At 43.6% G+C, this 27127-nt stretch overlaps 1 protein-coding gene across 3 annotated transcripts in view; it reads right to left on the bottom strand.

The window, feature by feature from the left end:
• The window catches only part of DAAM2 (dishevelled associated activator of morphogenesis 2), a 276677-nt gene that overhangs the window by 27980 nt on the left and 221570 nt on the right, over window positions 1-27127 (bottom strand). For all 3 annotated transcript variants that reach the window (XM_019549617.1, XM_019549615.1, XM_019549616.1), the window contains 7 exons: window positions 23830-23936; window positions 10803-10887; window positions 8939-9045; window positions 8069-8157; window positions 7327-7495; window positions 5495-5602; window positions 2453-2513 (listed from right to left, as the gene is read on the bottom strand). In XM_019549617.1, the coding sequence (XP_019405162.1) occupies window positions 2453-2513; window positions 5495-5602; window positions 7327-7495; window positions 8069-8157; window positions 8939-9045; window positions 10803-10887; window positions 23830-23936 (726 nt within the window). The remainder of the gene's footprint in view (window positions 1-2452; window positions 2514-5494; window positions 5603-7326; window positions 7496-8068; window positions 8158-8938; window positions 9046-10802; window positions 10888-23829; window positions 23937-27127) is intronic.

Consider the following 27127-nt stretch of genomic DNA (forward strand, 5'->3'; position numbering starts at 1 on the left):
TTCCATTTCAACAGTGCACACTGAAAGAAGTCTGGCATTTTTTTTGGTCTGGGAGGAAGCTGATGCAACTGAGGATGAATCTCTGAAGTTAGCAGAGTTGTTCTGGGAACCAGTAGTACATCATAAAGCCCTTCCTTCTCCCGAAAGAGCCATGGAAACAGCACTTTTCTCATGACTGGAGTGGATCCTTGCTGGCAGAGGTTAAGGCACAATGGCAGGGTCACATGGTGGCAGTTTGTGCTGTTGCTGCCGGTATTACACCTGTCGAGTGGCTAAATAGAGCCTTTCAGCCACTGGGGAAGCTAATCTGGCAACTTTCAGTAGTACAAACTGATATATGTTCGAAACAAAGGCCTATATGAATGATAATATAGGTCACCAAAGGGTGGAAGTTTTTGAATGTTGATAGCCATGGCTGACCAGGACACTTACAGCTAAATGGAGCAAGGATCTCCTTGAGTTCAAAACATCTCCCACACTGTCTTTTGTCTCTGTTTAATGCTATTCTTGCCCCCCACATCCGTCAGTCAATCCTGAACATATGATATATGGATTTCAAAGCCAGAAAAAAGATAACATTCAGCCTGGCAGGTGATAGAAGAACTTTGGCGAGAGGGGGTATAACAACAATCACACTTGGCTTTTACAAAGCAATTTACATTTTCAAAGCACTAGGCAAACATGAACGTGTTAACCTTCAAAACACTTCTGTGGTAAGTCAAAATTATAACCTCCATTTCACAAACGGTTAAATGACTTTTCCAAGGTCACACAGAAATGCAATGGTATAGCCAAAATTAATATGCAAGTTTCTGACCCCATAAACTCAATGCTGCAAAGTCATAATGTACCATGATACATATATAGAGTCAAAATTACTCTAAAAATCCACAGACCTATGGAGAATGAAATCCATCCCAAATGTTTTCTGAAACATTCTATAGAATTTTACAAGGGGGAATATAATTCTCAACTAAATGAAAAAGTGCCATAACCAATTTCTCTATGAAGAATCTGAAGCAGCACATATTGAATCACATTGATTTCCTTGTAAGTGATCTTTGGGGATGAAGAACTCTTTGGACCTCCATTATACAACACATACCTTTTTACCCCCAAATCAGCTCCCTGAAAATTGGGGTCCACATGTTAAGCAGGGAACCTGATTTTCTGTGTGGGAAAACACCACCTGGGTTTGATTCCTGTTCTACAATGTAGCAGCTGTGATTCTGCCATTCAGGTAGCTAAACTGACTTAATGTTGTTCACTCTATGGGTCTCTCCATTTTTATGATCTTACTGCTCAAACTAACTTTTCTTAGGGCAATTTTATTGTTTGCTAGCTGCCCCTGATTTATTTTACAACCTTTTTAGCTCACTCTTCAGCTCTTTTTAAAAGTATGGATCCACCCATGGGTACCAGTATTCAGTAGCAGCTATGCATTCATCTTAAGCTACACAGGAAAGGAAGGCAAGCTTAAGATACATCTTTGTCCCTCCACTATGCAGCCATATCTCTAGAAACATACTTTTTCTTCATTATGCCTTTCAAAAACAAGATGAATATAATATTTGGGGGTATGGTGTATGCATGAAAATATGGTACTTGTTCTTTGCTGTTTACATTATTTAACCTCTAAATTCAAAGTTCTTTACTTTTCCCACCTCTTCCATTAATAAGTGTCTCGCCTATTTATTTACTGAAATCTTCTCATTCTACATATGCCTTTATACTGAGGAGGTGATGTTTATTTTTTTTTGGAGATTTCCAGGTACCACACGCTGACATAAAAAGCTTAACCCAGGGATTATTTAGACCAGTGCTTCATCTTTAACCCCTACAACATAATACCTTGGGTTATAGTTACCCAAAGGCAACATTTCCTGAAGCCTGTTGAGAGAGAGAGAATGTTCTGCATTAATTAAGCAGAGGTTGAGGCAACACAGGTTGTAGTTCAGGTTAAAGTACTTTGGAGCAACATTAGGAAAGATGCCATTGCATTTCCAGCTGCTTTGTTTTTGTTTCATGCCCTAGTCCAAACCTTGCTCCTTCCTCCAGACAGGGAAATGGGGCAACTTATGATTGCCTAACATGTAGCATATTCCCCATCTGCTTACTCCTATCACAAAGGCCAGGCAAGACACCTGCTAAGTGAACGTAAGTTCCTCAGCAAAAAGCAAAGGGAGGTTTGTTTCACTTTTTTTTTTTGTTTAAGTAGTCTCTATTTATCAAACTGCCTTTTCCGCTCTGGCCTAAGATCAAATGAACCTTTTTTGTTAAAGCAAATGTCTGCTAGGATCATCATCAAAAGCTTTTATTTATTTTTCTTGGTGAATACATGGTGCTTAACAAGGAAAGAAAAGCCCCCTTTTCCTTTCACAGAAAATACAGTGCCTCAGATTCTGAGAGGGATGTTTTAAATACGGAGATTTGGAAACCTTGACATACTTACAGCCTCAACAGCTTTCAATCCGGTCTTTATGTTGTTAACTTCCTTTTCTAGTTCCACCAGGCTGCAAGGGAGACACAGAGACGCAGTGGTTAAAACAAAAACGGCAGTGTTACATAAGAATACAGGAACTACTGTAGCAGAACAGACCACTGGTCCATCAAGTCTGGTATCCTGCCTCTGGCACCAGCCATGCCAGATGCTTGGAACTGGGGGAAGGGGTCTGTGTTGCCTTTTGTATGAGATATAAACTAAGGTCCCAATTGCTCGTGGTCACATTAAAGATCCTATGGTATTTCTGGAAAGGATGGGGGGTGTAATCTCAGAACATCTGTCACAGGACACAAGATACTGGGGCCTGTGTATTGAGCCTAGTTCTCCAGCAAGGAGTGCAAGCCACATGTCCAACTTGTAATAATTGCCTGACTCACAGGCAAGGAACTCGACTTGAGCACCCACATCACAATGGTCTCAGATAAGCTCTGCATGCCATTCCTTCCCCCTGTGAATTACTGCATTCCACGAGGGATAAACCGTCTATTTTTTTTCTTATGAGCTGTCCAAATACAGTTGATGACTTTGTCTTTTCATCACAGAAGCCCATGCAAGTGAACTTCCTAGTTTAGCACAATCTCATCTTACTTCTCACTTCAATGGACAAAGAATGGATTTTATTCCCCCTACATGGGCAGCTAAGCCTATGCAACCACTTGCCACCATAATCTGGGAGAGTAATCCTGTTCTACCTGGGGCAGCATATAGCTCTCCCATTCTCTCAACAGACAGCTTTCTGCACCTCCAGAGCACACAGGCTCTGTGTAGGAAATGCTAGGCACAGTGGTGCACATGAAGTACAGCTGAATCAGGGCTGAGAGAAAGTGCTTCCTTCACATTGGGATACAGTTTACTCAGAAGATGCGAGACCCTTATCTGATCCTTCAGTCATATTGAGACACAGCATGTCTGAAGGATTCCAACTGACTTTAGTTTGAAGTACAGTGGATAGGGAGAAGAGGACAACTCATCCACCTTTTTCATCAATAGTGCAGAGCCCAGGTATATTTATCCAGGAAACAGGAGATGTGGGCTCTAGGACCTTCTCAGCTTAAGAGTTTGAACCCAGAATTCTCCACTTTTTAGAAAAGTGCCATAACCACTACGTAGGGCTGTTGAAGCTCCCATTGAAGTTGGGCCACTGGGTAGAAAGGAATGTAGAGTCATGGAGCCAGATAGCCTGCAAGATCGAACCTGACTATACGCCAAACAAGTAAGCATTCCCTCCTCCGCTTTTCTCCCCTTTCCCCAGGGTTTGTGGGGAGGAGTAGAAGACCTGGGTCCTGATCCCAGTGCTGTTTATGTACTTTGCATGAAATCATTATTGGACCAAAAAAAAGCAAAAATAGCATTTGAGCAGGGTCCAAATTTCAGAGCTCACTTCCTTCCCAGAGCAGTCACCCTCTTATTAGGCCAGAGTCACACTTCCTCTTGCTTGCTGCCTTCCTATCTCAGGAATCTTGTACTTCTGGCTGCCCGGGTGAGCCAGCTTCAATGGGAAGAGTGGAAAGGACCCTCAGCCCTGCCTACCAGCTGGAACACACCCCGGGAAGTGGCAGAGGTGAGTTAAAACACACTCTGGCTGGAGAGGGTCTATAACAAATCTCTCACAACCCAAGGCAGATGCTCAAACCACCAAGCTATTATTAAGGGATAGGTCCTTTGCCTCCTTCATTGCACCCATACATACACCCTCTGCTTCAAATAGTTGCTTGGCCTGATTTTTCTCCACCTAAGAAATCAGGAATTTAAGGTGGTGTTTATCTGTTTCCCAGACTGAACAGAATGGCAACAGAGCTGAGGTAAGATTAAGTGGCTTATGTGCTCACTGTGGTCTTCTTCAGACCATGCAAAGTAGCCCATATCTGGTTTCCAAGGGAGCTTTTCAGGCCACAATGGAGGTGCAATAACAAACTCGGGTGTCTTAGAGGTTTTGTGACCACTGAGTGGAGTGGAACACAATCACACTTAGTGACTTAGATAACTAAAAGCGAGGTAAGAGCAACTTAGCCAGTTTAGAAGCAGAACAACTGGGACAAACTCTTTTCAGACACTAGTATTGTACTAGGTGTCTTCCTCTAGCATAAAGACAATAAGAGGATTTTCCATCACCAGTAAGAAATGAAGCCTTTTACCTCTAGGTCACTTGTTAAAAAATGGTGACTAAGAATGATTACTTGCAACTGAAAAATTGTTTGTTGATATTTCATTTAAGTCCTGAATTAAACAAAGTCTACAGATCAGAAAAAGAAACAACCAGAGCTTGTGTTTCTTCAGGCTTTTAAGTGCGAGTTTGGAGAGCAGCACCTCTGGCTTTATATCCTGCATTCAATTCTCACTTGTTTTTCATTGGCTTAGAAGCACTGGACTTATTTGGCTCCTTACACAAAGAGCAACAGCTGGGGAAATTCTGCATCAAGGTATTGTGGAACAGTATTTCAGAAAAAAGTTATTTGCCACAAATGTGAATTTTATGCAAAAAACAAGTTTCTCTAACTCCTGTGCAAGAATGAATCTGTGCAAAGGTTTGTAGGGCTGCATGGGAAACAGCTTACACAGCCTTCATGATGTAGTCTCTTTAGTTTAAAATAAACCTTCAGTTATCTAATCATCCAACAGAAAAAAATAACACGCGATCCATGGGGACTAATCACACTATGAATGGTAAATTACAAACAGCAGCTTGTCTAATGGCAGTGCACAGTTTGGGAGTAACATACAGGCTAAGACAGGGCTACATAAAATTGTTAATTGAACAAATAGACAAATGACTGGACCAAATCCTCTACTGATATATATCAGAATAGCTCCGTGGGTGTCAGTGAAGTCTGGCACTTATACCAGCTGAGGCAATAGCCCTTACTTGGAAATATACCAATAAAACAGATTTATAAACAACTGTGAAATCCCGCTGAAGTTGACAGAAGTCTTTCCATTGATTTCACTAAAACAGAATGGTGTCCTGAGACTGACAGATAGTACTGAACTTACTTGACTTTGGCTGCTTCTGGAAGATGTTGCAGCTCTGACTGGATATCAAGGAGGTCTGGGTAGTTTTTCTCGAAAATCATAATTAGGTAGTGCAAGAGTGTAATGTTCCTTAGAAGAAAGGACACAAAGGAGAAAGTATAGTTGGTGCAGGCATTGCAAAAAGTTTGGTCATGGAATCTGGTTCATCAGACAAAGAGAACTGTAGATAAGGATTTGGCAATTCTGTTGATTAAATAAAAGCATCAAAGTTTAAAATTAACTATTCTCCTCAGACTCATTTTCCCCCCAAGAACTCAAAGGACATTCCCACCCTGCCTTGTCTTTATTCTCAAAGTGACTGGATTCCTGCTTCTGTCTGTACAGTGGCATACGAGCTAATAGAAAATGCAACAGCACAAAACAATATAGTGGCTGTCATGCAAAATGCATCTCAAAATGCTTCATAGATTAAACAATAAATACTAGCAAAATGATATTAAAAGACAAGGGAGAGCAGAGTAGTTTGTAGCTGAGACCTGAAATGAAATGGAAAGTTAATGAAGCAGAGAAGGCCATTTCAAATTCCTAGAACTACAGAGGAGATGACTCCTCCACCCAGAGTGAAGAGATTGTATCAGGAAATAGGGAAGACTAGGGGGAGGGTAACCTTACTACTGCATAAGCACTAGCAGCAGACTTAGGAATTGAATGAGGAGAGGCACAGGGCAGAGATTAGAGAAAGTTCATAGAGGGTTTAAAAAAACAGAAGGACAATTTTGAACCAAACCCTTTAGTAACTGGAAAGCCACAGCAGCTGTTTGAAGGTGTGCACTTATTCAAAACACAAGACAGTTGGCAATCATTGCCTCAGATACTTGCCAGAGTCTGGGGAGTTGCATCTTGTGGAGACTATGGTATCTGAGGAGGACAGTTCACATACAGAAACTCAGTCCAAGCCATGTAAAATCAAGACGCTCCCCTTGTATTTGCTACATAGGGGCAGGTGATTTCCAAATGTTTATATGGGAAGCACACAGCAGCCACTAAAACAGAGCTCTATTAGTTTAAAATCTTTTAGGAGGAATGAATTCAATGTGATTCTTGCTGCTGTTATTCATCCTTCAATACCCAGAAGCCATTCCTTTAGAGGTCTAGTCTCATCAGGCCTCACAAGTGAATGTAGGTACAGCTAAAATCTCAAAAACACTGAAATGCTGCAGGGTGTCATTGATTCAGAAGATGGCACTCTTTTCCCAGTCACTACTGAACTAATGCCGCAGAATTGGTTGGGATTGTACTGTACTTTGGAAGAACTTTTTCAGATGGACTGTAATGCTGTTGCTCTGGATTTTGGGGCTTTGTTTGTTTAGGGTTTTGTTTTTGGGGGGGTTTTTTGGGTGGGGGGGAGGGTATTTACTTACATTTATTGGTTTGTGTGATTATTGCTGTTACAGGACACCAAGAGGCTCTTTGTAAAAGCAAGGACTTAAAGCACTGGTGTCCAGGTCATATTGTAAAGAAATAGCCTCTGTAATTTCTATTATATGTGAAATATTAATCTACTAAAATAGTGGTTAGTAAATTAATGTTAGATGGTTAAACCACTAGCATGCTCTACACAAAAAGACCAGCTGCATTTCCATACTGTGTTGAGAGTTGATAAAGCACTCAAGGGTCCTCCAGCATAAGAGGCAGGATTCACATGTAAGGTAAGACATTTTTTTTAATTCTCTACAGTGTGTCAATGCATCAATTAAGCAAACAAACACTCACAGCCAGTCAAAAAACTCACTACCAGTCAAGGCAAGATACAGGCAAGACAGCTTTCCTTTGGTTGGGATTTTCAAACCTACCTGTCTATGCTGGACTTGGTGTCTGCAATTTTGTTCAGACTGGAGACTTTGAAGCCATATGCACTCCCCCTTTGGCCCTTGTTCATATAGTTGCCGAAGGCGAGAACCACCTCCAGGAGTTGCTTCAAACGCTTGCTGCGGATGAGCTCTTTGGAGGCCAGAAGAATGGCTTGAAAAAAAAGCAAGACGTGACCTGAGGTTAACTCACAACAGCCCTTCTGGAGGCCCTAGCTTTTGAGCATCCAAAGCAGAGCCCCAGCAATCCTTAGTCCCACTGAGGTGCTGACCACAGTCTGAACTAGGGAGGTTTAAACTCATTCACAAACCTCACTCTTAACAAAGAGGGATCCTATATCCCTCTTCTCAAAAATCATACCTATAGAGAAGACCACTATGACCAAGATGTCTGCGGCTATTGCTCCAAAACATGGGGATTTACACCAGCTGGTGAGGGCTAGAAGTGGAAACGAGGTGTCACAGTGAGTTGAGGTGGCTCTGAAATGCACGGCGACTCCCAGGGCAAGAGCCACAATGCCTTTTACAACAGCTTTATTAAGCCCACATATATAATGGCAATGTTAGACAGACACCTGTGCCTAGTAGATGATACTTCTGCCCTCATCCTAACTGAGTCTACAAACGCTGCGCACACAACAGTGGGTTGCGGGTGGCTTCCTTTGTGGGTGAGTCTCTCTGACATTCTCCACTTTTCACCCAGTCCCTGAAGAGGCTTCTCCCATACCTTCCACTTTTGGCTTGGATTCTGCCAGTCTCTCTGGCAACTTCTTCTTAAAGAATAATGCTTGCAGCCGCTGCTGGTAATGATCAATCCTACATGAGGAGAAGGAGAATACATATTGTGAAGCTCAGGCTACCTCACAAACATAGGTATGTAGTTTCATACATAATTCAGTGATAGGAAACCAAGCCCCATGGAACCACGTGGTTGGACTGATGAAGCAGCCTGCTATGTATAAGACCGTATTACGCCCGATGCCTTTTGGCCAATGCCAAAGTGCTGTTACTCAAATTGAGGATGTTAATGTGAGGACACAGGCTTTGTAATTCAAACACATCCCCAGGAGTGACTATAAGGTTTCAAGTCCCTCAAAAATACATTTTCACAAGAGACTGCAGAGGAGATGTGGGAAAAGATGCAACTGGTCTGGGAACAGAGTCTAACCAAAGGGCATAAAAGGTGGAATGCGGAAAAGGGCAAATACCCGTAAGGATAAGTGACAGGCAGGTGGCACTGGACTGCATAATAAATCTAAACCCCGAGCCCAGAGATGCAGCAGCTGACAGCCATGGCTAAGCATCTGTTTACATGAATGGTGCTAGAGGGATGTGACAGATGTGTATTAGTTAATCAGGAGACTGTCCCTAAATGGCACTCAGAAAGAGCTCTTACCAGCCAACAAAGCTCGTGTAACAGACAAACATGCCAGTAACATTATTGATTTCTGGTAACTCAAGGGTATAATTCAGTGCAAAACCTAGCCCACAGTATTTTGATTGTGTTCCACTGATGCAACATTATTCCTTTTCAATAACAATTACAATAGTTTCCAAGAAGCCCCTGGCCTGTTTTGCCATTATGCATCTCACAGACCTGCTCATTTCGTAAAGGAAACGATCAGCCCGGGCCATGCGGTCAATTTCATGTTTATGTTCCTCCAGCAGGTCAATATCACTCTTTTCAGGAACAAACTTCAGCAGCTAGAATGACATACAAACCAAAAACCATCATGAAAGATCCAGCAAGACACCCACACAGACAGAGAGAGACTGCATGAGAAAGAGGGCCAACACATATTGTTTTACCACCACAGAGAACTGCTGCTTTAATTCATCCATGTGACAGTAACTTCAAAGCAGGGCAGCTGTGGCTTCAAAAGTGACCTTGTTAAAATATCTGCTTATTGTTCTGCCTTTATTTTCCTTCAGTGACCTCATTAATTTCTGTTAATTCATCCAGACTGCTAGGGACCAAATCCTGCTCTCAACTGTGTGAGAATCCAGAAAGAATTCTGACTCTCATGATATTACTCTGGATTTTAACTGGTGTAAAGAAGATCAGAATCTCTCTCTGAGCACAGATTATCCATCCCACTCACCCCTGAGTACACACAAAGCCCTAACTATCTCTCTCATAGTCTGCCCTGCTCTGTCGAAACAATAAACAATATTTAAGCCACTGAATATGAGCTTGACACAGGCTGCTATTCATATGCTGACCTTAAAAGCTCATACTTTGACAGATTTTTGACATATCTAGTAGGAGTTCTGTTTCAGCCCGGTTATAAATATTGTCATGCACACATGCCCCCCTTCACCCCGGTCCACACCCACAGGGAGCAAGTTGCCTGCCAGAAAAACCAGAAGGTGAACCTGCTTTTCATCACTGCTCTAAAATTTTATTTCTTGGAGCCCAATATTCAAAGGTGCTAAGCACCTGAAGGTTTCAATGGCTACAAAGTGGACCTGTGGGCATTCAGCCCATTTGAAAATCAGGGCACAGATTTCCCAAAAAAAAGGCTTTGTGCAGGCCCTCTCAGAGGTCGAGAGAGGCCTGGACCACTTCCATTTTTTGAGGCTCCCGGTACATTAAAAAAAATATTAATTCATAGTACACTACAGGTGGTGTATCCTGGTAAATGGGCCTGGTAACTGGGCCCATGAATGAGGGGCCCGGGCCAAATGGCCCTCCTGCTCTTCCCTCTCCCCATGATAGGCCCTGGCTTTGTACACACAATTAAACATTCAGATAATATACATGGAAGACGCTAGTCTCACATGGAATGATATTTTGTGCTCTTATAGCATTTTTTTTATTGGGGGATAAGTATGAATATGTATAATCACCCCCTTCAATTGACAGGAAAATTCAGGTAAAGGAGGGTTGTGGGGGGGGGGCTCTCACATGTCACATAATTAAACAATAGTGGAGAACAGAACCTCACTCCTAATTCTCTGGTTTGATTATCACTAAATTGCATTGCTAGATTCACAATGCTCCTCAACTGAAAGCTTGGGAGATGATGAAGGATAGGAGAATGGTTGGCAGTACAAAGGAAGAGGGGTGAGCTGTGAGAGAAATTTAAGGGACACAGTAGGAAAGGCAAAAAAGGGAAAGATGTAATTAAATAAAAAGAAAACTAAACATCATGCATACATGAGATCAGGACACTTATACTACAATGTAAATTAAAGACATACTAGCCTAAATTCAACCCGGCATGGTTTCAGTTGATGCATTTGGCATATTGGGCAAACTTCTCCTTTTATACACAAATACAATTGTACTGAGGTCTTAGGGTCAAATTTAGACCTGAAGAAACTCCTCCTGTGGCATCAACCAAGTTGCATACATCTGCCTTAAATTTAACACAGGCCTAACAAAGTGCTCCAAGCAGAACAACTGGCCTTTAATACTTAGAAACAATATTGTTAGATGAGATTGTGATTCTTCTCACCTGTTCCAGCATATCTTTGGCCAGATCTTCTTGTTCATCCATCTTCAAGATTGCCCGTCGGATTTCTTCATTGGATAACTTCAACCTTTCAATAGCATCAATATTGTTCCATTAGTTTATTTGCATAACTTCAATGACAATTTAAAAAGTCTTCCCTGGCTACCTCTACCTTCTGAGCCCAAACCCATTTTGGCACGGCATGGCAGGAAACTTCATTATGAAGTTTTCAGTCCAAAGAAGTAAGCCACCTTCCTGAACAGGGTTTAATCCTTTCTGATCCTACAGAGATTTTACAAAGTATAATTTTTCTCTACTTCTCCTAACCAAATGCACAAAGAAAGCAATAGGAAATTAACAGCTCTTCACAGATCAGAACTCCTTCTACCTTCCCCTCATGGCAGACACCTTCCTCTTCAAATCCTCTTACTGCTAACACCTTCAGTGCACACAACTTCAGCATAACTATGAAACTAATATTCACTTATGCTTCCCAATATTAAGGACTCTCCAAGGCCAACTAGTAATGGTTCTGAGCCCTCATATCTGGACCACAGAAGAGGCTTTTGTGTAAGTGTATTGCACATGACTGGTAGGTTCTTTTTTGCCAGCATTCACAGTTGAAAAGTGGACTGACAGCATCCCAGTCCTTAAGTGGCTTCAACAGGCAGCCACTGCAAAACAGAAACTTCCATACCAGGTGCACAAGGCAGTACAATTGTTCTCTTCTCCCCACTCTCCCTAATCACCATGCCCTCACCCATATAAGTCTGTTGCTAATGATGCAGTTGGTTCTTGGAAAATAGGCGAGGCTCAGGGAACTGATTAAAAGACTGTATTGCCATTAGATCACCTGTTTGAGGCAGCACAGAGCAGCAGCAACCAAATCCTGTCATTTGGTGGTGAACAAAGTTTCTGCTTTGCCAAATCTACCCATGACATCTGGCACCCTCACTGGTTGAGCCAAGAGAGAAGAACAGGATTGAATGGCCTACAAAAGCAATTGCCATCTTACTCCTCCCCCCTGAAGAAAAACTCTACATTGGGGTTGAAACATATAGGTTGGCAAGTGTGAAGAGGAACTGTTGGGTAGAAAGCTTCTGAGTCTCCATGGACCTTCTATAATTGACACATTAATGAGAGAAGAAAGAAAACACTAAACTAAATGACACACAGGTTCATCAGTAGATCAGAATGTTTTCTTCTTTGCTGCTGAGAAACATCATGGTAAAATTTCAATTGCTATTGCCATTTGGATGGGATCACATTTTTGGAACAATGTAAAAAGCAAATGTAAACGCTTTATTTTTACAGACAGGAAATACTACTAAATCTGAGAAACTTAAAACATTTTAAATGTTGCCCAATATAATCAGCAGCTGGAAACTAAAATATGAATCAGCAGACATTCAAAAGCTTTTAAAAATATGCTCCTTAACTAAATTCAGCAACACTGTTCCCAGCTAATTCATTCAGTTGGTTTTAAATGTAAAAGAAACTGATACTGTCTAATGTTGAGATGCTAAGTCTCCACACAAGACATATATTTGTGCCATAGTTGGAAGACAGGAGAATTAGAAAGCTTTGTAAAGCAAGGTTAGGAAATGGTTTTCTCCTAGGTCATCAGTCTGACTTAAGCACAAGTTGACTGGACTCAGTACAGGGGTAACTGGGTGAAATTCTATGGCATAAATTAGCAGATGTCAGATTAGATGGTTTTATGTCCATTCTGCCCTTAAAAGCATGAATGTTAACATGTGTGATTCTGTGTACTTGCTAGCAATCAAATCCCATTGCTACCTTGGGACTGAGGAGCCTAATGTAAAAAGAGATGACAGGACTCTCTACTTAGCAGACATATACAGTGTGGGCAATGCCACTCTGCAAATATGATGGTGGTGGTGTTCTTTGGATTGCACTGTCACATCTCTAGAAATCTGCTGCCATTTTGTAAGGCAGAAATAAGGCAGTGTCAAAAAGAGGACACATTGTGCTCTCTCGTGGACACTTGACTGTCCTTGCACGATTACTTTAATCTCAAATAAAGACAATTCCGACTGAGAAGTTACAGGGTGCTCTTTGCATATGGAAAAAAAAAAGGCACTTGGTAAATTGACCATCCTGCCCCAACTGACCCAAGAGTCAGCAAGAGGGACAAAAACTGAAGAGGTAGATTTGAGATTCATTGACCGGATGGCGACAGTGGGGTATGGGGGAGAATTTGCATTACTGCTGGCTAGGCTAATCTGTCCTATGACCTAACCGATGACTTCAGTCTCCAATTTCACCACTCTGGCATCATTCATTAGCACTTAATTCATTTTAAAGCTTTTTCTCTGCAAAAATAATTAAGAATCCCCACAGAACAGAGGGTTACACAAACACTGATTTTTTTGGATGCGTTTGTGCTCAACAACCAGCAACAAAAAAAAAAAAATCTGACTTGATTGACCCGACCATAATGGTCAAGAGGGCTGTACAGTTTGCCAATCCCCTAAAGAAAGGCAATTTAGTTTGGGCAACATGCAAGCTTGTAATGGGGGTTATGGAGCCTGCAGATGTGCATCCCAGATTATTACCAATCCAATTAAATCCCATTGCTGGGTTTGTAGTGAAACAGTCATTTTTCAGAAGCAAGGTTTTTTTTTCTGCTGGGGCAACAAGTGCTTAGAACTCCTGAAACGTGCACAGCACAAACATAGATTTCCTCAGATGGAAACAGCCAAAGGGCTGTTAATCAAGTGATTCTTATTATGTTTTCAATATTCCTGCTCAACCATGCAGTAGATCTTGAAATGGCCAATCATAACTTGAAACAGATGGGTTGCTTTAAACAGAAACAGGTGAACTGATTTCATAGGGACCTAAAGCAGATGCATAAAATCCTTGCACTCAAAACTGAATAGAGGCATCCCTGGCCTGAAACAAGTATGGGACAGACATCATATTAAAGTGTAATCATGGTTGGAAAAGTGACACTGTAGAAATTGCATCTTAGTGTTGGATCTGTCTTCTCCAACATCAATGATTTTCATACCAGCTCGGCAGAGGCAGTTGGCAGTTTTCCAGGGGCCACAACCATACAAACTCATGTGTTATCCAAGCTGCATCCTCTCTGCTTCATCTGTCTTCATTAATAACAAAAATCCTAACTCTAGAATCAGTCTGGTAAATGTGACTCAGAAGGGAACGTGGCAGTCTCTTGTTCAGCTGCAATAAGCTTTGCCCAGCTTGGTGAAAGGGAAAAGGGATCCTAGAAAACTTTGAAAATAATCGCTCATCTTTCCCTTTACCTCCCTGTCCCCCCACCCCTTATCTGGTGATGGAGCAGGGAGACCCAATGGCTTGTACCATCTTCAAGTGATATTAAAGATGAACAGTTACCAAATAGCTTCTAATATGGTACTTAGCCAGCCTCCCTCTAGCCCCTCAGGACACATAAATAATCTCTATTGACTCTGCAGAGTAATTCATCACTCATCTCCCCAGGATACCTCGGCTGATTTAATGCCAGCTTTGCTTGCAGACATCAAGTGGCTTATTGTTTGGTCCTCTTAGAGAAGGGAGGTGGCCTGACTCTGAGCATGCCTGCGAGACATGAGGCAGTTCTGCATCAATCTCCTTTGCAGACAACCAATGCTTTCTCATTTTTCTTCCTTAAAAGATATCCATTGATTCAAGCAGGACTTGGCCCCTACTCCATCCCCCCAAAGACTGACATAAAACACTCATCATTCATCAGCTATCTCCTCCAAAAGGAAGGAGCGAGTCAGCTTACTGGCCTTCTCACTGGTAGATATCAGGTCTTGCTCAGCTGCCCAGGAAAAAATGTGAGATCACATACTACTATGAGAATTGTTAATTTATTCAAAGCACATTAACCTTTCCTACCAAAAGAATCACATTCCCTTCTCTTCCTCTTTTCCTGGGAAATGGAGTATGTCATTTTTGACCAAGATACTGCAGATCATTAAAGAAAGTATCTGTAAATGATACTGGGGGTTGGCAGCCCTGCAAATCAAAAACCTTTATTTATTCACAGAATAGGTGAATAGCAAACAGTGAAAATTCTCCCTGCCCCTCCAAAAACCCATACTTTCCCTTTTTGCATGCTTCAACAAATCCTGACGTAAAGAAATGATGTCTAGGACAAGAAAGACCAGCTTTCACAGGCTGGAACATAGTTTGTTTGGGAAATGTATATAGTTATCCTAAAGAAACAAACTTGTATCTCTCCCATCTTCACAGTTTACTTCATATATGATGGCCAAAAAACCTCCATCATACAATAATGCATGTCACACACTGCCAAACTGGGCTGGATTTGGACTAGTGATAGAACTGAACACTTCTACCAATCCTGGGCGTTACAGAGGAGTAGCATTAAATGCATGTAAATGAAGGTTTAAGCTAAAGTCTGAATGCTCACACACAAAGCTTTAATAACTTTAATTAGGCCTGTGCAACTCCTCCATTTAGTCAAACTCTTACAGTTTAAATGAAAACTAAGTCCCAAATGCTTTTAGTGTCCTCTGATTATAAAGAAGCTTCATTCTTCTATAATGAGTCTCTCGAACCATCTCTCTTGATATAGAGCAGCTAACAACCCTAAAGAGATGTTAGCTCCTGCATTCCAAGAAACAGTCTCCATCCTTGTTCCTGCTTGAGCAGAGACACTGTCACTATCCTGAGCATGAAAGGAATTCCCTTTCATGCTGCAGCACATCCTAAATGGAGAAAGGCTGAGCTCATCTAAACTAGCTTCCTTCAACTGGGAATCTATATATAAACTTTCCAAAGCTGACTCTTTCTTCCTGCTGACAGTGCACCCTTCCAGAAGTGGAGAGAGAGGCTGTTAGCACTCCCAGCTGAAGTGACTGGGCTTTGCTGTCAGAAGAACCTTGCCCCATTACATTAAATTTCTCTTTATGGTAAACACCTGTTTCCAGTTCCTTTCAATGCTTTACTGTAAGACCATTCTGAGTGGTGAGGGAGTATAAAACTGGCTTTCACTTTCTTTCGACCCTTTAGAAAAAACACATTGGGACTAACCATATTTTGGCTCTCAAAACTCATTTCTATGAATGCCTCCAAGTTTCTATGACTTTAAGTAGGGGTTGGTCAAAACTTGGGAAACTTCATATTACAGCACTGCAGTGATGAGCATGATTAGTTCTGAGCCATACAGATGTTCAAGTCAGGGCACTGTTGGCTTATAATGATTTAAGACAGGCTGGTTGCATATAAGCCATTATATTTATCACCAACTGAGCAGGAGGTAAAGCCATTCATCAGGGACCTTAACTTAAGAAGTTCTCTCAAAGAAGCCCAATCGTTTTGGGGGATAGTACTTATTGCCTTAGTCTTTTTCAGCCATTTCAGTCAACACTTGTACTGCTGCCATCATTCCTGTACTGTATAAACAACTGATTTTAAAAGAGCCCCAACTATAATGGTGTGTGGATCATTCAGGGCAAGTAAAAGCAAATGCTGTGCTTTTTCCAATGGTAGCTAGCAATGGGGTAGGGTCAGAGCCAGAACAGTGGCACTGGTTGAGTCCCTGTAATATCTGGACTGAAGTGCATTGTAGGTGCCAAGGAGGCAGTGCCACGGGGAAGACTAATGTGACACCTATTCCCTTTAACATCCAGGCTAAGGACTCAGTATCTGGTCTACTGCTTAATGGATCATTGAGGCCTCAGCCAATTCAGGACTGATCCCGCAACCTGGTTTGCAATGTCCAACTTCTGTCTAATTCATACCTCAACTTACCACGTGGGACTAAACGCTACCTTCAGTTATACCTGAGTATCTATCCATTATCAGCATATATTAAACTCACTGTTGTCCTATCCTCTGGAGAGGATCATTACAAACCAAAGGCAGAATCCTATTTCATTTTACACACAAATAGCACTTACCCAGCCATGTAACTGATGGTTTTGACACTTGTGCCTAGTTTGTGCCTAGTTCCTATTCTACATGCAGTGTAGACCCAAAAGCATCCACACAACAACTGAGTATGTTCAGTAGACTATGCTCCAGCCAGGCAGGCTGTGTGCAGCTGGATATGTGCATGCTTGGGTGAATAAGTCCCAAAATCACAGCCAGGCAAAAAGCTTATGAGCAGCAGAGGGACAGAACTTGGAAGAAGGCAGCCCTCCCATGTTTTTCACCCAATAGCTTAGTGTTATGGTTACTTCCCCAGAACTAGGAAATCTTCCTCATCCAGAGGCCGAGGGGGAGATCTGTGAGGCCAGGCAGACTAGAACAATTCAGAAGGTGTATATCCCAATAATGTGGCTGATGCTCTTAAAGGGAAGGTGCCCCAAGTTCCAGTCTAGATCCTGCTCCCAGTAGGGCAGATAGTTCCCCACTGCTCTCCATCCATTCTACTCAATGACTATTTAATGTAAGGTGCAATGACTCAGCTTCAAGAGGGGGAGTGGATAATGCCTAACCCATGGGTGTCTGGTGCCTCTTGAGTCAGAGGGGGCACGTGCCCCCCCCTCCCAAAATCAGTCAGCAATCAGGGGGCGGGGTACGGCTATCCCCTGGTGGCTGATCCCGCTGACTATAAAAGTGGCTGCGTCACTTCTGGAAGTGGCACAGCTGCTTTTGCTGGCGGTCCCGCTCCCCGGCTGGCACTCATGGGGCGGGCACTGGTGCTCCCACCTGGCCCCCTGCCTGCTGGTTAAACCAGGATCGCGGTCTGACAGGGGGTGCACCGACACTCTCAGGGGGTGCACATGCACCCCTGTGCACTGCCTACACGTCACCCCTGGCCTACCCTGTGGCCTGGTCATTCAACTACTGTGCTGGAAAGTTGAAAAGATGAAGTTTTAAAACTACTCTGTACAGAGGGAGCCTACAACCTAGGTTTCCCACTTCCTGGGCCAGTGTCCTAATCATTAAACCAGAGGGCTAAAACAGCTGTCTAACTGATAGCCATATCCTGCTCCCAAGGGGTTAACCTGTGGCCCCTGAGTCTAGGCCAACCACTGCTGCTCTCACCACTCAAGCTGCTGCTTCTACCAGAGTCTACAGTCTCCATGCCCCTCTCCTCCACCTTCTATTTTCTGCCTCCTGTGCCTGGGACTGGGGTGACCTCAAGGGGACCCTGAACAGTGAAGTAGGGGCAAGGATGGTAGCAGCCACCACACGCTGCAGCCTGCAACCCCCTGGCCACTTGGAAGTTGGACAGCTGTGAGCTAAAACGTGGGAGAGCTCTTTCTATGGGGTTTTACTGGGCTACAGTTTTGGGGCTTACACTCAGATACACATGTACAAAGCTCTGTACCCAACAGGCTCGATTACAACCTACTGAGCATGTGCAATAGCCATGTGGACCCTTGTGCAAAAATGTCTACGCTGCATGTTGAATATGTTTGATAACTGTGTGTAAGCACCAAAATGGCAGCTATGCAGCTGGGTAATTGCCATTTGGATATGTCAAGTGAAATAGGATTTGGTCTTCAGTCTTCTAGAAGAGCCACAGGCATGAACAACCCACTGTCATGAAATAGCTCCGGCGCAATAGTATTGGATAGGATCTTAGCAACAATTGTGCTGAACACAGCAACACAACAGCTTGCTTTCAGTGCAAGGTTACTACGTTATAAATAACATTTTTCAAATAAGCTGCACATCTCCAGAGTGACTCACAAAGTTAAATCGCATAAGAAGCCTGTCTGTGTTGGACAAACACATAAGAGAAAGTGCAAACACACTGTATTTGCACTGTGAGAGTATTAAAGCACTTTGTTGTAAAGCTAATAATAATTGTTTCCAGCTATGTTTTGTAGAAGAGCCCATGCCTATGAAGTACAGAGACACAAGAAGGCTGTTTCAAGTCACTAAGCTATGGTCTGATGGAAAATGGGGATTTACGACAGAGATGGGCCCATGATCTTGCTGAAGCAGACTATAATGGAAATATGCAAGGGCAGATAGTCTCCTGAGATAGCTCAGAAAAGCAACCAGAACACCAGCCTACCTGTTTGAACTTGGCCTATCACTAATCAATATGAGCCGAAGCCTGGATTTGGATTCACCAGGGTGGAGGAAACCTGAAAGACGCATGCTCAAAAGAAAAACTCTTCAAGAAGAAAAGGCTGGAGGATGGGGAGAAAGTGACTTTAAAAGGAAATTTACAAATGCATTTCGATGTCAAAACAAATCAGCCAGCATCCAACTTTCATCCCTTCTAATCTATCCCAATTAATCTCTTCTGCCTCACTCTTACTAAATGCAAGAGAGACTAGATGGCTATTTCCCCACTCCAGCTATGTTTTGGCTTGTTTGGCCCTATGAAATATGAGCACTGCCTGACCCTTTTTATCACAGTGTCAGTAAAACAAAAACATTCAAGTAGTGGAAAAGAAAAAACCCATACAACTATTTTACTTTAAAGGACACGGCAGTTTAGTGTAAACAAAGAGGGAATAAACTGCAGGAATATATGCGCAGTTACAGTCAATTGGAAACAGCTGCTGGAAAACAGTGTGGCAACCTGAGAGTTGGGTCAACAAAGCTCTTTATTTTAGGATTGCACAAGTGTTCCCTCAATTTGTTTATCACTGTTTTTAAATGACCTCTATGTGCGTGCGCCTGTTAAACACGTTGCAGAAGGGGTAGGCAAAGCAATGGAGAACATGACCACTGCTCCCCTCTCCTAAAAGGTTTGGTAAAGGCTAGAAAAGGAAGTGAAAGAAGGTGGGGAATGAATGAAACAACAAAAGGAATAATATCCTTTTTAGGGTTTTTTGGTTGCAATGAACCCCAAAGAGCCATGTGCTATACTTGGCTGTAAATCTGAATAAAACCCAAGAAGCAGAAAAGGCTTCAAATCCCCCATCACTCTTCAAATATCTTTGCTCCTCTTGCTGTTTGCAGTATCATGCCATGAGATCAGGAGGGGATTATGGAGTTCAGATTCAAAATAAAGTAACAACTATAGGCCAGATCCACAGGTCCTTACTTAGTTTTTCTCCCTCAACTTTAGCTCAGGAGAAGCTCCTCTTGTCAATTAAAAATGCTGACTTTTTGAGGCAATTTAATGAGCATAGAAAATGGTGAGCTAGTAGTTCTGAAAAGGGGCATTCCCTACTCTGGCACAGAGGACAGCGTGGCAAGCTTCATACAGCACAGTACGAGCCCACTACTGGTTTATTGATTAGGTTCAAATCTAAGTTCAGGCTCTTTTGCATTCCAGCTTTGGCCTTTCTGCCAACAACTGGTTCAGAATGACTTTTGGTGCAGAGGCTCCTTGATTCAGGAGACTGGTAATGTGGAAACACACCCTTTCATCTGTACATCCTTGGTGCAAATCCAGATCAGGTTGGGTCAGCAGTGAGCAAAGTTGTGCTCATAGGCTGACCATTTAATAACTGATGTGAAGCTAGCTGACAGTTCATAACCTAGTTCTTAGAGCCCAAATCCTCCCCATCTCATGGCCCCAAGCCAAGTCTTTGCTAGACATCACTGAAGGGAGAACAAAGTCTGGAGACCTCTCTCTCACCCTTTAAAGCAGGAGTGGGCAAAGTCTGGCCCGTGGGCCGGATCAGGCTGCGGTGGACTCCATTTTCCTGTCTGCTTCCCTGCAGTTTCTATGGAGACCCCCGCAGCAGTGGGGCCATGACAGTGCAGGGCCAGGGTTTCCATGGAAACTGGCCCCAGCAGCGCTGGCAGGATGCGGGCCTGGGCAGGGAGCTGCTTTGGGGCCGGGAACTGCAATCTACTGCCTGCTTGCCCCAGGCTCTGCCCCAGCTCTGGACCATGCTGTCACTGCCATAAGATCCCAGCCCCAGAGTCACTCCCTGCCCAGACACGCATCCTGCTAGCAGTGCTGGGGTGAGTCTTCAAGGGGTCTGAAAACTGGCCACAGGAGTTGCTGGGAAATGGAGTCCAGCCAGATTCACTGTTTTGCCCACCCCTGCTTTAAAGAGATTCCTCCCAAGTCAAGGGTGAGGCACAAGGACAGGGCAAGACAAGTCCTGGGAGAAAAACTTGCACTGTTGCTGCCCTAACATTTCCTGTTCTGGGAGAAAAGAACTTCAGCTTCACCCTAATGCCTTTGACCAGCTTGCAGTTTGCTTAAATGTGTGAAATATCTTCTTGCCAAACCAAGTAGTGGGCTCCCTCCCAAGGATATTCCAGTCCTACACCACCATCACTCTAAGACACAGTCCACATGCACACAGGAGTTAACCTGAATCCCAGGCACACATCTGTATATCTTTCAAACAGAGGGAAAATTCTTCTGCCCCTAAACAACCCTCAGGCCTCCTGGTGGCTTGCAGTCTGCCACAAGTATCAAAGATGTGTAGGCACCTACTGCAAAGAGAAAAAATGTAAATCTATTCCATCATCAAGATGTGGGTTGGAAGGGAAGGGAGGACAGGGGTGCATCTCACTGACAAGCCAGCTAATACCACGTAAGTATCATAATAACAGCCTCAGTGGGTTTCTCTGAGCAATGGAAAGAACTCAGTTTAGTGCTGGTGGTCTAGCTGCGGGTAACTTTTAGGTTGCTGGAGTGTGTGGAGGAAGATGACACACCTGCACCTTCTGTCAAGTAATGGAATTAATTTTTTTTCTTGGTACCGTAAAAACCCTCTCCACCCCGTCAATAACTTTCCTTCTCTCTAAGCAAGGGGAGTGTTCCTGTGCACAGCTCAGAATGTAGCCAGATCTGTAGTTTAGTTTAACAACAGGCTAGTTCAGATGAGTTGGTAAAGGAAATGCAAGAAGCACAAATAGTCCAGGATGCTACAGCTTCTAAGGACATACAAGTTACAGCAAGAGGTTACAAGGATACCTCATAGACCCTTACAGCTGAGCCATGAATAAAAGACTCCTAGGGGCAGAACCAAAAAAAAAGATTTCAAAACCTATAGTGCAACTTTGGAAGAATTTAGGCACATAAGTCCAAGTCTGTGATCCTCAGCTGCCTAGCTGCTTCGGTGTGCGTGAGACAATAGGCATCATGCTTTTCCCATGAATCTTACTTAGTTCATAAAGTTCTGCTACTGCACCTGCCCAGAACAGCTTGCTTGGAAGTGCTGAATATCTCAATGCCTAATATCATGCCTACGGCTCTTTGGGATGCACAAGATAGGGGACCCCATGACTTAATCCTCTGAGGGGTCTGATAGGATAGGTGTGGTCTGGGCACTAACAAGGTCCCAAAGATTTAAAGGTCAGCCCAAAACCCGGCAATCACATCCACTTCAATTCAAAAACATGGCCAGAGGAGAAGGAAATGGTGGTGGTGGTGGATTTTAGTGGATAAAATGGCAAATGCAGAAGTGGGAGTGGGGATCGAAACTCAATACAGCTTAAGGTCCTATGTCCAGGAAGCAATTTCATGCTGTAAATCCTAGTCTTACATTGATGCCCGAGTCCAGGAGACAGGCAAGATTTGAGAGCTCTTCCTGTTTTCAGAGTTTCCTATTGGCCAGCTTAAGTATCCTCCTATGCTGCTCACTGCCTTTGGTGAATTCCAGTCCTACACACTTGACTTCCCATTCATGATGCATGCCTAACTGAGGTTTGTGAATTCAGTTCCTAAGGCCTTGCATCTAGAAGTTATATGTGGTAAAGCTGATTATCTCTCCCTGACCCTACCTCCACCCTGCTCGGATGCTACTGGGACATCCTCCACCCCTAATAGTCTTAATCCAGTCTGCTGGTATAAAGCCCAAAAGAAAACAAACACACCGGCTATAACTAAAACTATTAGGTCATTGGCTGTATAATCAACCTTCACCCCCAACCTCTGCAAGCCTTCAGTGCCTTATTTGCATTCCCAGGGCAGCTCAGGGGTCAGCCAGGAACTCTCCTGTAGCCTTCCTGGTCAGGAGGTGTTTCATAGATTTCATAGACATTAGGGCTGGAAGGGACCTCGGGAGATCATCGAGTCCAGCCCCCTGCCCAAAGGGCAGGAAGTCAGCTGGGGTCATAGGATCCCAGCAAGATAAGCATCCAATTTACTCTTGAAGGTGTTCAATGTAGGCGCTTGAACCACCTCCGCTGGCAGACTGTTCCAGACCTTGGGGGCTCGGACAGTAAAGAAATTCTTCCTTATGTCCAGCCTGAAACGGTCTTGCAGGAGTTTGTGACCGTTCGACCTCGTCATCCCTTGGGGTGCTCTGGTGAACAAACGTTCCCCCAGATCCTGGTGGTCACCCCTGATAAACTTATAGGTGGCCATCAGATCACCCCTGAGCCTGCGCTTTTCCAGGCTAAAGAGTCCCATGGCTCTCAGCCTGTCATCGTAAGATCTGTTTTCCTGACCTCTGATCATGCACATTTCCTCTACAGCCTGTCCTGGCTCAGGCTGTATGTTCTCTAAGCCCTGTCCTGTTCTGGTCAGGTGGCTTTCCTTGACTGGCTGCAGGTTTGCCCTTCTGCCTAAATGGGCAGCTCACTGTTTCCTTCCTGCCTTCCCTCTTACAGCCAGCCCCTGAGCGCTATATGTTACTTTTTCTCTCAAAATAACAGCAGCCTCCTGGCCTGTTACAGGGGGCTTGAGAACGGTTTCTCAGAAAAGCATATAGAAAACAGTAGTGAAGAAAAAGTGTAGTCAAACGATGTATATCACACACAATACTCATCACGATAGGAAAACCTATGTCCTCCTGACTGCAGGGTAGTCGTATGCACCTGCTTATGTGCGTTTCTGGTTTTGTGATTGTTTTGAGGGCCTAGTCTTGTGCTAGTATTCCAACATACATCCATGTACACATCTGTGCACACATGTGGATGAACATACACACACACATATATGAAAGCATGAGTTTCAAGTTACCCAGGGGTGTCTGGAAGCCAATGAGTGTGTTTAGGTTTCCAGGAGTGGATGCCACTCCAGACAGTCACATCTCATCTGGTTGTGGATGTATCTGATTCTGTGTACATGTGCCATTATCAGCAGATGAGAATTGGGTTGTGTCTAGGTATTCGTGTCTGTCTTCATCTGTTAGCACATTAATTAACATATACACTGTGAATTCGGGGTTGGCACACTCACTTGGAGAGGAGAATGACACAGTTCTGGGCCCTCCGGCCATCAATCACAGAAAGTTCTTTCACTTTCCTTGTGGACAGGTACAGGTCTTCAGTTGAGCCCATCTCCTTCTGCAATTGAGAGAAAAAAGAAATCAATGCCTAATTTTTCCTCATTTATCTAGCCACCCAGCTTCCAAACAGATCAAGTATAAATGGGGAACAACAAAGCCTGACTCAACATAGCTGAGACTGTGGAGAAATTTAATCAGGATGCAGGACTGGAGATAGAAAATGCCAGGAATGTGCCTTCTAGAGAAGGAGAAAACCAGCAGAAACGCAATCTAAGACACTTGACAAAATAAATGCAGATCCTCATTAGCCGTGGAGCACAATTCTAACTCGGAGGTGTTGATCACGTTTACTTTGGGATTTCCGCAGGAGTACCTCCCTCATAAGAGCACCATGCTAGTTTCACACTAGTGTCAGAGCAGAATTGGGCAGGTTACAGCACACTGCCCATGTGTCTGTATCCAGAGAAATATGATCTGTCCAGAAGTCTGGACTGCTTCCACATAGAGGTTATGCAGCAGCACTGAAAGACTGAATCTCAGCTGGAGGCAGTTAGGCAGGAGTCCATATAGGGTCTCCTAACTATGGAGCTAGCCATTGGGGAACAGGCCTGCCAACCCCCCTGAAGTCAAAAATGCCAAGACATACTATATGATACTAGGGATTTCTGGAGTCTGTCAGCTGTACTTGCCTCAAAAATGCAAACCAAGACCAAGGGGATGTTCAGCAAGAGCACGTGCCTGTGAGAAGTTTCAGGACCAGATTCTCTAGTCCACTGAGCACACTTTGTACCAGAGACTGACCCTGGAGAATTTCCTTCCAGGTAGAAAGCTGGCAGGAGCAGCATAGCCCTCTCCCCAGCCAGCTGCTCTCCCATTGCTGGTATATGGAAGGAAGAGGAAAGGTAGGAAGGAGTCAGGTAGGAAGGAGCCATAAGGGAACAGATGTCCCTTTTTCTGATATCAGGTCTATTCTGGAGATTACACTTGTGACAGAAACTAGACTAAGCTCCATGATACTCTTTTTTCTGCTGAGGCTAGGAGATGAGGATCAGGATCCCAGTGTTTAAATGGGAACTGAGAATAATGCTTTTCCAGTTTATCCTCCCAGAGGACTTGTGGGACTCCCACTGTGGCTAATGGAAATGCTATATGGGCATATCTAGAAAGATAGACCTGCATGAATAACAGTACTGGAACAGTTTGCTTTTTCAGACCACTTTAAAGAGCCTAATTAATGCCCATAAATGATGGAGAAATAACAGTTACTTTTTGTTATATAGCTGTCCATGAGGATATGGCTGGGATTTTCAAACATCTTCACTGCCCAAGGGACTCCACTGTCTACCATGTAATTATGTGGGTCACCTTCAGGCTCTTAGAAAGTTCTTTCCTAGCCCAGGAAACTTGCTCCAGAGCAACAGATAGCAGAGCACCCAGTCACCCAATAATAACTACTGGTTTCCAGTCCTGTCCTTGCATTACAGCCACAACTCTCACACCATTTTTAAAGGCTTCCTTTAAATGAGTCTTTTGAGTGTCTGAATTTTACTTCTACAGTCTAAGAAATGCTTTAAAGGGATTTTATGCTGACAGAAGGTGGTGACCCTGGTTGCTAGTGCTCCAGAGCAGAGAGAATGGAAAACAGGAGTGTATACCTCCCCTGGATACAGCTGGGACCTGTTGGGTATGTTACAATCCATCCTCCCACATCCATACATTTCCACAGAACCAGTCTAATGCTGCCTTAAATATATCCAAGTGATGGTAACTACTTGACCTCCCTTTGACAACTTATGTCATCTTCTGATTTACTTTAAGATTATGAAGTATTTGAAAAGTTTCCTATTGTCTCCCTCATCTACTACTAGAAATGCTGACCTGGGCACACACTGAACTTTGGAGTTGACTGGCCAGTCTCTCAAATGAAGACAACAGCGGTAGCTTAACTATATTGCAGCTTCCTTTGCAAAGAAACTATAACATGCTTTTTCAAACTGAAGCCGTCTTTCAACTTCAGGATATATTTGCTATGCTCCATCCAGGTACAGTGAATCAGTTGGGTTCTTGGATGTACAAGGGAAATGTACATAGGAGATTTCACCTGAAGTAACTACTAGCTGCACCAGCTGTTATGCAGACATGCAAGTAGAATGTGTCCATAGTACCACTGATTGTAGCATAAACTGTGTTTTAGGAAAAACGGTGGTGCTCCTAGATATGCAATGTGTATGCATATTAATACCAGGTAACTGGAATGCTGCTGGAATGACCCTACTTTCCACTTTTCCAAGTGCAGTGCTGGAAATGGAGCAATTAAGATGGGAACTCTTAGCATTTGGTGTTGCTTATTTCTGAACCAAGAAATACCAGAAGCAATGCACTCCTGCAGTACTGATGATCTGGCACATGCAGATGTGGAGGCTTTCTATAACACCTTCATTTTCAAGGGGAAGTAGGGATGAGTAGGAAGCAATGACAGGTAAAGAGCATTTGGATGGCCTGTGCTTTGGCTCCTTCTAGGGGCTTTACTGTATTACACTAGGTAATGCTTGCTGACAAGTACACCTGTTTAGGATTAACAACAACTGCTCCAGGGCAAGAGACATATTCGTCTGGGGCCTAGCTATGGTCTGCTTGTTCAGTGGTTCCCCCCCACAGCCACACAAACAAGCATAGCAATAGTGCCCCTCTCTCTGCCCACCAGCTCCCCAAGATCCCAGATGAGGCGGCCCCTGAATTACTCTAGCATTGGCTGCTCATCGGCTTTATCAAAGAGAGCCTAATCTAAAAACATGTCCCCCTTCCCTCTCTCTTTTTATTTGGGAAGAGTTGTACATTTAGAGGCCCACAGTGGTGTGTAAGTGAAAGCAGATGAATTACTGGATATTACCAAAGCCAGAGTGAGAATTTAGGCAAATGAACGTCAAGCAGTCTACCTGCATTTTCTCAAACAATAAAAGGGGGAGGGGGGGCAGTAACAACCAGCTAAGTCTCATGTTTTTACAAGCCTGGCCCAGATCGTGAGGCAAAAACAAACAGAGCTCATATCAACCAGGCAGATGTTAGGAAATTTGGTCATCACACCAGACGACAAAGCCAACATGTTTAATGATTTCTTTGCCTCCATTTTCCTAAGCAGTGACTGGAACAGCCACCCCCCTGCTGGGCCCCCCTCAGGCCCCAGGGGAGGCACACCTAGGCCAAGGGTTAGCGAGGAACTAGTTGGGGAACTTCTGGAGGGAGTGGATG

This window comes from Crocodylus porosus, unplaced genomic scaffold, assembly GCF_001723895.1.
Source record: "Crocodylus porosus isolate Cpor-Errol unplaced genomic scaffold, CroPor_comp1, whole genome shotgun sequence".
Classification (NCBI taxonomy): Eukaryota; Metazoa; Chordata; order Crocodylia; family Crocodylidae; genus Crocodylus; species Crocodylus porosus.